This window comes from Hemiscyllium ocellatum, chromosome 44 (assembly GCF_020745735.1).
Source record: "Hemiscyllium ocellatum isolate sHemOce1 chromosome 44, sHemOce1.pat.X.cur, whole genome shotgun sequence".
NCBI classification, from domain to species: Eukaryota; Metazoa; Chordata; class Chondrichthyes; order Orectolobiformes; family Hemiscylliidae; genus Hemiscyllium; species Hemiscyllium ocellatum.
This window is the reverse complement of record NC_083444.1, coordinates 5312344-5324488: the sequence shown is the minus strand read 5'-3', so window position 1 is coordinate 5324488 and position 12145 is coordinate 5312344. Positions and strand designations below refer to the sequence as shown.

Genomic DNA, 12145 nt, shown 5'->3' with positions numbered 1-12145 from the left:
ATTTAGTGCAAATAAAGAGAATCCAGTGAAACACTCAGGACATGCAGCATAGTCAAGAGATGTTAAACAGAGCCTCTGACACCCCCTCACTGTTTTAGAGGAGACTGGGCAGAGTTGCTAGCTGTCATTTCCAGGCCAACATTCATCCCTCAACATCACGAAAACAAATAATCCTGTATTTACCACGTTCTGGGAACTTGCTGTGCATCAACTGGTGGCTGGGTTTCCGACACCGCAGCCTTTGCTTTCAGCAGTTCCATTTGATGTCTCTGGTATTTTGCTCTCAGGATGTTCCCAGGTTGGAACACAATTTGAACTTAAGGAACTTGTTTAGTAATAACTTTTTCCACTTATTGGTTACCAGACATCAGTTATTGTTACTTCTTAAAAAAAATTGCTTTGCTTGCATTTGAAAGAAACGATATTGGATGGAAATCTATAGTGTGCACGTTTTTGTAATCTGGCAGGGGTTAGGAGGAAGGTTAAGAAAGGTTTAAGTCATGATTTTTAGAGAGGGCCATGCAAACAAGAAGTGACAGCTTAAAGTTGAGTTCGAGATCATGACTTTGCAACAACAGCCTGCATTTATACATCACCTTTCACGTGTTAAAAGCTCCCAAAAGGGAGCTCACAGGTGAGTCCTCAGACATAACACAGCATTGAGTGACATCACGAGGCTTTAGTCAAGGAGTCCGGAGTGTCCGAATGGAGGAAAGTGATGAAGAGACAGAGAAAGGGTTAAAAGGGGTCATTCCAGGGCTTGAGGCTTAGGCAGCCGAGTGTATGGCCATCAATTGTAGTGAGACAGAAACCTGTGATGAGCAAGAGGGCAGAGATCTCAGGGACGGGAGGGCTATGGGTGTGGGACTGAGGGAGGGCAGAGTAACTAATAGATGGATTGAAATGGGACAATGCGTATTTTTGAATTGAAGGATTTAGAACTCTGGGAGTTCACATAGGTCAGTAGTGGGTGGCTGGAAGAGTCGAACTATGCGGTGAAAGCTGAATGGAGCTTAGCTGGATTGAGGGTACAGGGAAATCAGAGTGTTGGATAAGCTGACTTCTAACGGGTGTGGAAGCCTCAGACTTGCCTTTGGATCTTGCTGGAGGTCTCAGTCAGGGCCCGATCTTCCAACTGGACAATTTCTCTGCAGGCACGGATGAGTTTGGTGGTACTGACTAAAGGATAATCTCTTTTATGTCCAGGGCGCAGGGAGGACTGGAAAAAGTACGGCAGATTGAGTTCAATCTGGAGTCGAGAGTGTGGTGCTGGAAAAGCACAGCATGTTAAGCAGCATCTGAGCAGCAGGAGAATCGACGTTTCGGGCATAAGCCCTTCATCAGGAATTTCCTGCTCCTCGGATGCTGCCTGACCTGCTGTGTTTTTCTAGCACCACACTCTCGACTTTGATCTCCAGCATCTGCAGTCCTCACTTTGAGTCCAATCTGGATAAATGCAAAGTATTGTATTTTGAGGCAATAAACAAGGGCATGACTTATACAATTAAAGGTAGGGTCTTGGGTAGGGTTGTAGAACACAGGTACACATATGTATTTGCCTCACATATAGACAGAGTGGTTAAGAAGGCATTTAGCAAGCTTGTCTTCATTGCTCAGACCTTTTGAGTATAGGAGTTGTGATGTCATGTTGAAGTTGTACAGGACATTGGTGAGGCCTCTTATGGAGTACTGTCTCCAGTTCTGGTCTCCCTGTTATAGGAAGGATATTACTAAGCTAGAGAGGGTTCAGAAGAAATTTACCAGGGTGTCGCTGGGAATGAAGGTTTGAATTACAAAGAAAGGTTGGATAGGCAGAGACTTTTTTCACTGGAATGTAGGAGATTGACAGGTGGTGTTATAGCGGTTTACAAAATCACAAGAGGCATGGATAGACTTAATGGTAGGTGTTTTTCCCCCTCGGGTGGGGTATTTCCAGACTAAGGGCATATTTTTAAGGTGAGAGGCGAGAGATTTAGAAATGACATGGAGGGCAAAATATTTACACAAGGGTGGTCTGTATGTGGAATGAACTTCCTGAGGAAGTGATGGATGCAGGCACATTACAACATTTCAAAGACATTTGGATAAGTACATGAATGGGGAGGGTTGTCATCGCCATCCCCAGCCCCGCTTACACTGGGATACTCCTACTCTGATCCCCCATAGGGTTCTTGGCTCTCAGCAAATTTCAAACACCAAACCAGGGCCACGATGGGAAGATATTTGGGAATGGCAATGTGCTCGGCTGTTTCAGTGAACAGTCAAGAGTCAGGTGTGCTGCTGACAGAAAAACCAGTGTAGGGGGGGATGTGGCTTGTCAGACAGGAGGGGTGACTGTCACCTGCATCACTGTGGGTCTGGAGTCACATGTAGACCTGATCAGGTAAAAAATGGCCAAACCTTCCCATTAGCAAAGCCAGATGGGTTTTTCTGACAATAGTCTCATGGCCACAATCGCTAGGACTACCTTCCAATTACAGATTTTTCTTTTTTAAATTGTATTTAAATTCCAGCATCTACAAGGTGGCTCAGTTGTTAGCACAGGAACCAGGGTTCAATTCCACCTTTGGCCGACTGTCTGTGTGGAGTTTGCACGTTCTCCCTATATCTGCATGGGTTTCCTCCAGCTACTCCAGTCCCCTCCCACAGTCCAAAGATGTGCAGGTTAAGTGGATTAGCCATGGTAAATAGCCTGTAGTATCAAGGGATGTGTAGGTTAGGTGGATTTGCCGTGGTAAATTGCCCCAGAGTATCCAGGGGTGTGCCAGCTAGGTGGATTAGCCATGGTAAATTACCCATAGTATCCAGAGATGTGTAGGTTAGGGTGGATTAGCCACGGCAAATTACCAATATTATCCTGGGATGTGTAGGTGGTGGATTAGACACGGTAAATTGCTCTTGGATGCTGCCTGACCTGCTGCGCCTTTCCAGCACCACTCTAATCTAGACACCCAAATTGCTCCGTAGTGTCCAGGGACGTGCAGGCGAAGTGGTTTGGTCATGGGATATTAACCCACAGTGGCCAGGGATGTGCAGGGCTGGGTGGGTTAGCTGTGGGAAATACAAGGTGACGTGAGAGGCGGGATGTTCTTCCGGATGACCGGAGTGAACTCGATGGGTTGAATGGCCTGTTTCCACACTGTTGAGGAGTCTGTGGGTTGGACCCGTGTCCCAGCCCTGGGTCCCCTGAACCGATGGATATTCTCGCCCCTTGCCCCTTGTACAGATTGAGTAAGGCTGGGCCCTGTGGGCTTGGGTGGGGACGGGGAATCTTTGTTAGCCTTCTCGCCTGATCGGTGTAATACTTTGAGTAAAAAGTGAGGTCTGCAGATGCCGGAGATCAGAGCTGAAAATGTGTTGCTGGTTAAAGCGCAGCAGGTCAGGGAGCATCCAAGGAACAGGAAATTCGACGTTTCGGGCCAGAGCCCTTCATCACAGTCATTCCTGATGAAGGGCTCTGGCCTGAAACATCGAATTTCCTGTTCCTTGGATGCTGCCTGACCTGCTGTGCTTTAACCAGCAACACATTTTCAGCTGTGTAACACTTCCACCAGCTCCCTCTCAATTTTGCCAGATCAGCACCTGAGCTGCTGTTGCCTGTCTCCTTAATCCCAATTTTCGTTCTGTTAACCAATCAGAATTTGCAGCTGTAATGTTAAAAAAAATCAAGGGTTTAACCTGGATTACAATGTTATGCGCCCTGTATTATTTGATTGTTTTTTTTTAGGCTGCCTGTTTAGCAATTCTTGAAACTGGCTTAGTGCAAGTTTCCCTCCCACTTTGGGCCAGGATCCAGCTGCTCTAGCAGCGGCTCGGTTCCCCCCTGCTCTCACTTCGCTCGGGCCGCCCTGCAGAGGAGTGGGGAAGCAGATGGTTTCGCCGGTCTCCTTGGGGCTCGCTGCTCTGGCCGGGGTCTTGCTGTGCCTGGCCACTCAGCTCCTGCAGTCAGCCGAGGTGGCGAGGCTCAGGAGGGAGCTGGAGGGGCTGAGGGCGGAGTGCGGTGACCGGGGCGACGGCAGGTCACTGGATGTGAGTGTGCAGCCTTTACCCTCAGAGTGGCACTTTGCAAGTGACAGAATGTGGTTGGTGTAGAAACCTGTAGCTCAGAGGCTGATTGTCTCAAAAGTCTCGACCGTGTCGGTTGTTACTCGATGATTGTCATTAGGGCTTCTTTGCTCGTGCTCTGTCTGGAGCCCACAAATGAGATCAAAATTTGATATCTGTGTTTAAATGTACAGCATCAGTGACTCGTCACTGCAAGAATGGGGAAGCCAGGTGAAATAATTTAGAGTTGCAATCTGGAACAGGCTGACTGGTAGAAAGCAACTTGTAAAACTATGTTGCAGGGCCAGTGAAAAGGAGCAGGGTGGATAGGGAAAATGCTTCTCCTATTGGGCCGAATGGCCACCTTCTGTCACTTCAGGTTCTGCAAAGGGGTCGAGTTTAATATTCCAGAGTTTCTAGGATGTGTTGCCTACCTGGTGGAGTGCAAAGGATGCCATTTCTTAAATGTCCTGATGAATGGTTTTAAAATTATCAGCTATAAGGAAGCATCTTCGGCTAATCAATCTAGGTTAGGCCGCACCAGAGAAACCAGGATTATCTCACAACCTCAAGAATCAGATTAACTAAACTGCTGGGGGCTAGTCCCGAAAGGAAATCTCACAGGATTTTTATTCACTCTTATTTTCTCTCTCTCTCTTCCCAGTGTTTCTTTTTAAACTAGTTGTAAGACGCTTAAGAGTACTGAGTGTCACTGGGCTGAAGGGAGTACAGATTCTACCTGCTTTTTGATTGCCTGTGGGAATTGGAAATGTGAGAAGTGGAGGTTTAGTCAAGCAAAGCAGGAACTTGGAAAGTTAAGAAACTTCCAGGAATACAGTTGGCAACCCTGTGTGACACCTCTGAGAGGTGGAGCTATCAGGCTTGCATTATACAAGAGGAGTCGGCCTGTTATGGACTTGTTATGAGACCCCAATTCCAGTTTTCGAACAGAATTTAACACCAAGCCACACTAGGAGATACAGTGGACAGAGGAACACCTTAAAGGAGAGAGGTTGAGGGACGGGATTCTAGAGCTCACGGTCCACCCAGCTGAAGGTGCGACTGCCGATGGGAATTGGAGGATGCTCAAGAGGCTAGAGTTGGCAGAGTGCAGAGATCTTGGATAGTCATAGGGGCTAGCGAACATTAGGTTAGATTAGATTAGATTACTTACAGTGTGGAAACAGGCCCTTCGGCCCAACAAGTCCACACCGACCGCCGAAGCGCAACCCACCCATACCCCTATATTTACCCCTTTACCTAACATTACGGGCAATTTAGCATGGCCAATTCACCTGACCTGCACATCTTTGGACTGTGGGAGGAAACCGGAGCACCCGGAGGAAACCCACGCAGACACAGGGAGAATGTGCAAACTCCACAGTCAGTCGCCTAAGTTGGGAATTGAACCTGGGTCTCTGGCGCTTGTGAGGCAGCAGTGCTAACCACTGTGCCGCCAAGATGACCAGCATTAGAGAGAGGCAGTGAGACAGAAGAAGAATTTGAACACAAGTATGAGATTTTTTAAATCAAGGCATTACTGGATGTGTCAATGAGCTTTAAAAGGTGATGGCGTGATCAGGACTTGGTGATGTTATGTCAGAGGGACAGCAGTGGATGTATTGAAAGGGTTTGTCAGAGTAATTGATGGAAAAAGTCTACAAGTTTGACACTGCCAAGTGGATGGTTTTGTAGGACAGGTCTTTCAGTCTCTGTTTGTGCTTGCTAATGGGGTAACTCTCCTCATCAAATAGCTGAGTTTCCCTGGTAATGTGGGGAAATCAAGATGCAAAGACAAATGTGAGAGTACCACAGCTGTGAGTGACTCTGTCTCTCAAACCTTTCCACCATCTACAAGTCAATAGTCAGGAGTGAGAAGGAATACTCTCCATTTACCTGAATAGGTGCAGCTCCAACAACACTCAAAGATGTTTGACACCATCCAGGACAAAGCAGCCCACTTGATTGGCACTACATCACAAATACTCCCTCCCTCCACCACCAATGCTCAACAGATGTACTGCAGCAAGGCTCCTTCCACAAATCTGTGACCTCTGGCATCTGGAAGGACAAGGGCAGCAGATGCACCACGCTGATTTGGAAGTACGTCACCGTTCCTTCAGTGTCATTGGATCAAAATCCTAGAAGATCCTCCCTTACGTCATACCCACAGCAAATGGACTGCAGCAATTCAAGAACGCAGCTCACCAGTACCACCTTGGGCGGGCAGATAAGAATGGATGATTGGTTTGGTTTGGTAGGACAGCTCATTAGGACTAATGGCTGCCAACTTTGGTTGGACCAATTATGAAGGTTTGATCTAATTCTGGTTACTCCAGTCCCCACCAATGGGTCATGATGAGAGATCTGCCCTCCCCATGCCCTCCAACAATCAATCAAGAAATGAGCAGACCTTTCATTTGTTGGTAAAGTTTTGGAAAAGGTTATAAGAGATAGGATTTGTAACCATCTAGAAAATAATAATTTGATCAGAGACAGTCAGCACGGTTTTGTGAAGGGTAGGTCGAGCCTAACAAATCCTATTGACTTTTTTGACAAAGTGACCAAACAGGTAGATGAGAGTAAACCGGTTGATGTGGTGTATATGGATTTCAGCAAGGCATTCGATAAGGTTCCCCACAGTAGGCTATTGTACAAAATGCGGAGGAATGGGATTGTGGGAGACACAGCAGTTTGGATCAGTAATTAACTTGATGAAAGAAGGGTTGTAGTTGATGGAACATGTTCATCTTGGTGTCCAGTTACTAGCAGTGTACCGCGCAGTGTACCGCAAGGGTCAGTGTTGGGTCCACTGCTGTTCGTCATTTTTATAAATGACCTGGATAAGGGCTTAGAAGGGTGGGTTAGTAAATTTATGGACGGCACTAAGATCGGTGGAGTTGTGGATAGTGACGAAGGATGTAGTAGGTTGCAGAGAGACATAGATAGGATGCAGAGCTGGGCTGAGAGGTGGCAAATGGAGTTTAATGTGGACAAGATACACTTTGGACGGAGTAACCGGAATGCAAAATACTGGGCTAATGGTAAGATTCTTCGGAGTGTAGATGAGCAGAGAGATCTCGGTGTCCACGTACACAGATCCCTGAAAGTTGCCACCCAGATTGACAGGGTTGTTAAGAAGGCATACAGTGTTTTGGCCTTTATTAATAGAGGGATTGAGTTCCAGAACCAGGAAGTTATGCTGCAGCTGTACAAAGCTCTGGTACGACCACACCTGGAGTATTGTGTACAGTTCTAGTCACTGCATTATAAGAAGGATGTGGAAGCTTTAGAAAGGGTGCAGAGGAGATTTACTAGGATGTTGCCTGGTATGGAAGGAATGTCTTATGAGGAAAGGCTGAGGGCCTTGAGGCTGTTCTCGTTAGAGAGAAGAAGGTTGAGAGGTGTCTTAATAGAGACATACAAGATAATCAGAGGGTTAGATAGGGTGGACAGGGAGAGCCTTTTTCCAAGTATGGGGACGGCAAACACAAGGGGACACAACTTTAAGGTGAGGGGAGAGAGGTATAAGACAGATGTCAGAGGTTGTTTCTTTACTCAGAGAGTAGTAAGGGTATGGAATGCTTTGCCTGCAACGGTAGTAGATTCACCAAGTTTAAGTGCACTTAAGTCGACATTAGACAGGCATATGGATGTACATGGAGTCGTGTAGGTGGGATGGGCTTCAGATTAGTATGGCAGGGCGGCGCATCACCAAGGGCCGAAGGGCCTGTACTGCGCTGTAATGTTCTATGTTCATTTCCTGTTTGGCTGATTCCTAGCTCTCCACTGGACAGACTTGATCCCCATTTTTGTTTTGCAGAAGCAGATATGACTTCCAATGAAGTTTATTAAATGACGACGTAATTCTCCTTGGAAAATTTTCCCAGTCTGTCTGCTGGACATTTAACAAAGCTTCCTGCTAGAAGCTTGGTGATCCTGGGACTTGGGTGGGGGAGGAGGTAGAGAGGCATTCAGATTCAAACATCCGGACAACTTCAGTGACTCCTCTTTATCCGGAATGTTCTCTTGTGACACTGACTAAGCAATGTGTTTTTAGCTGAAAGGGCCATTGTTTTGGCTGTGTGTGATGTAATCACAAATATTGACTAGTTGCATTACTCACCATGGATTATTCCCAGGTTAAGATTGATTCCAGTTTTACACTCCTCTGTGTTTCAGTCTTCCAACTGCCCACCGGATTTGAACTGTGTGGGAGTGTTGTGTTTCAGTGGAGGGAGTGACACAGCATGGAGTAAAGAGTGGTTCGTCCTCTCCAGGATGCAGTGGGTAGAGTCCCTGCCTCTGAGCCAGAAACTCCAGGATCCAGCCCCATTCAAGGGTTCAATGGCAAAAGAAATAACGTGGTTGACTATGTGGCCAAACTGGTTGAGTCTCAAACATCCTTCCAACACAAGCTAATAGAGTGCAATGACAGTGGGAGAGATCCCAGGTTGGTGGTGCAAAGAATATAGGAGCCTCTGCTGTCACTATCCAGACTGCAACATGCACATGAAGGTATATGGTGCCTTGGCAACACACACTGCTAGTGCGGGGCCCGCCTGGGGTATCACAGACCTAGGGTTTGATCTCCCATCCTGACTGGGGTAGAGATGACATTTATTTGCCGCTATCCTAGAAGGACTTTGCAACTCCATGGATCCGACCTGCCTTTGGACAGTGAATCCAGGAAGAGGAATTGTCCAGGGATGGAGAAAGATTAATCACCTGGGAACTCTGGCAAGGCACAACAGAAAAATCATAGCGAGGACAGATTGGTTTTGATCGGGTTAACAATAGAGAAGATAGTAGCTCCGTTTGGTAAGCTTGCCTTTATTGGTCAGTGCATTGAGTACTGTATAGAGGGAGTTGGGATGTCATGTCACGGCTGTACAGGACATTGGTTAGGCCACTTTCGGAATACTGCATTCAATTATAGGAAAGATGTGAAACTTGAAAGGGTTCATAAAAGATTTACAAGGATGTTGCCAAGAGAGGCTGAATAGGCTGGGGCTATTTTCCCATGACCGTCAGACGCTGAGGGGTGACCTTTATAGAGGTTTATGAAATCATGAGGGGCATGGATAGGGTGAATAGTCAAGGTCTTTTCCCCTGGGTAGGGAAGTCCAAAATTATAGGTTTAAGGTGATAGGGGAAAGATCTAAAAGGCACCTAAGGGGCAACCTTTTTCCATCCAGAGAATGGTACCAGAAGAAGTGGTGGAAGCAGATGCAATTACAACATTTAAGAGGCATCTAGATGGATATGTGAATAGGAAGGGTTTAGAGGGATGTGGGTCAAATGTTGGCAAATGAGACTAGATTAATTTAGGATATCTGGTCCACTTTTCCATGCCAACCAAAGAGTCTTTCCCCATGCTGTACAACTCTATGACTGTGTGTGTGTGTGTGTGTGTGTGTGTGTGTGTGTGTGTGTGTGTGTGTGTGTGTGTGTGTTTGTTTGTTGAAGAAGAGAGACCCAAAGTGTAAACTGTCAATATGCAATAGTCATAAATTACTCCAACTGGGAATCCAGTTCTTCCCCAGAGATGGAAGATGTAGAACTTGACCCCAGCAGGGAGTAGTCAAGTACAAGAGATATATTTAACTGCATAAATGCATGAGGAAGAAAGGATTACAAGAACTTGTTGATTGGTTGAGATGAGCACTTGCATGCACCTGAGAGCAGATGAGCCAAATAGTCTGTTTCTATACATTTTACGTAAGGAATCTGTTGGTGATCAGTGAACAGAGGGAAGGACAATGACCAAGAGTCACGAAGCATTCAATTGGAAAATGAGTGTATTCAGATTCTGATTGGCTATGGGAAGGCAAGACACCACAGAGGTGCATGTTTCAGTTGATGAATGGGGAGTCAGCAGCAAAGTGGGAACATACTGAGTGGATATGAAGAACATCCAGGCTGGGGACGTAGTTTGAACAAAAAGCTGGGCTCACTGAACCAATGTTAATTGCATAACAACTGGTTCACTTTAGGGAGGAAATCTGCTGTCCTTAACTATTTTGGGCTACATGTGATTCAAATCCAACGGTGATGTGGTTGATTCTTACCTGCTGTCTGGAATAGCCAAGCAAGCCATTTAGTTCAAGGGCAATTAGGGTTTGGCACACCCCATGAACACACAAGAGATCAAGCGTGGGTGGAGAGGCTGGATCCAGACTTTGGCTTATGCAATTAAGTGAACGCAGATATCAAAGTCAATTTGCTAAGACAAACAAGGAATGTGCTTCAACCTGCACTCTCAAGGTCTCTTTGTTCAGCAACACTCCCCAGGACCTTACCATTAAGTGTATAAGTCCTGCTCTGATTTGCTTTTCCAAAATGCAGCACCTCGCATTTATTTAAATTAAACTCCATCTGCCACTCCTCAGCCCATTGACCCATCTGATCAAGATCCCATTGTACTGAGGTAAACTTCTCCACTGTCCACTACACCTCCAAATTTTGGTGTCATCTGCTAACTTACTAACTATAACTCCTATGTTCACATTCAAATCATTTATATAAATGATGAAAAGTAGTGGACCCAGCACTGATCCTTGTGGCACTCCCACTGGTCACAAGCCTCCAGTCTGAAAAGCAACCCTCCATCACCACCCTCTGTGTTCTACCTTCGAGCCAGTTCTGTATCCAAATGGCTAGTTCTCCCTGTATTCCAATGAGATCTAATCTTGCGAACCATCTTTCCATGAGGAACCATGACATACGTCTTACTGAAGTCCATATAGATCACGTCCCCATATCTGCCCTCATCAATCCTCTTTGTTACTTTTTCAAAAAACTCAATCATGTTTGTGAGACATGATTTCCCATGCACAAAGTCATGTTGGCTATCCCTAATCAGTTCTTGCCTTTCCAAATACATGTACATCCTGTCCCTCAAAGTTCCCTCTAGTAATTTTCCCACCACCGATATCAGGCTCATCGGCTTATAGTTCCCAAGCTTTTCCTTACCACCTTTCATCAATAGTGGCATCATGTTAGCCAACCTATGGTCTTCCGACACCTCACCTGTGACTATTGGGGGGAGTCTGGAACTAGAGAGCATAGGTTTAAGGTGAGAGGGAAACGATAATAAAAAGGACCTAAGGGGCAATTTTTTCATGCAGACAGTGGTGTGTGCATGGAATGAGCTGCGGAGAAAGTGGTGGAGTACAGTATTTAAAAGGCATGTGGTTGCATAGATGAACAGGAAAGATTTAGAGGGATATGGGCCAGGTGCTGGCAAATGGGACTAGATTAGATTACGATATCTGGTTGACATGGACGAGTTGGACCGAAGGATCTTTTTCTGTGCTGTACATCTCTATGACTCTAATCCAGGAGAAAGCTGCCCATTGTACAGCAATGTCATTCCTGAAAGAGTCAGCAGTAACCCTCAAAGGGAAATGGGGTATACATATGCAAAAGGAGGGCATTATTATATGTAGGACTGTTGAGGAAAGAGCAAAGGGGCATAAAATTAATTGGACAGTTTCAAAACAGATGCAGTGGGCTGAATGGCCTCTTGTGCGCTATCACTCTACAATTTTGATCAGATGTTCAGGATTTTGTAAAATTAAGAATTATACCAAGAATTAATAATTCAACAACAACCTGCAGCTGTATAACATCTCTAGCATAACAAAACGTTTCAAAGTGCTTCTGACAGGAGCCACACAAGGAGATGAGGACAGGTGATTAAATGCTTTGTAAGATGTCGGTCTTAAAGGAGGGGAGAGAGAAAGCAAGAGAGAAAAGGGCTGAGATTAAGAGCTTTAGGGAGGTAACTGCAGGGTGTAAGGCCCCAGACAACCAAAGGGAAGGCCAGCCAATGGTAGAGAGAGGAAAATTGGGGGTGGGGTGCTTGATGCCAGGATTGGAGGAGTGCAGGGATCTTAGAAGCTTGAGGGGTTGATGGAGGTTGTAGAGAAAGGGAGGAGGCGAGGCCATTGATGGATTGGAGAACAAAGGAAGAGAATATTCAAATGGGAGTGTTGCTGGACTGAGAACCAATGCCAGTCAGCAAATACAGCGAGGGAAGTGTTAACAGGACTCGCTGCGGGTTTTTGTCCCTGTTTGTCACAGCAACTTACTCTTT

The 12145-nt window shown here is 46.0% G+C and overlaps 1 protein-coding gene across 1 annotated transcript in view; it reads left to right on the top strand.

The window, feature by feature from the left end:
* Nucleotides 1–560: 560 nt before the first annotated feature.
* LOC132835200 (tumor necrosis factor ligand superfamily member 13-like) overlaps nt 561–12145 on the top strand; it is a 29766-nt gene continuing 18181 nt past the window's right edge. The window contains exons 1-3 of the mRNA XM_060854565.1: nt 561–634; nt 1207–1228; nt 3790–4029. Coding sequence (XP_060710548.1) covers nt 561–634; nt 1207–1228; nt 3790–4029 — 336 coding nt within the window. The remainder of the gene's footprint in view (nt 635–1206; nt 1229–3789; nt 4030–12145) is intronic.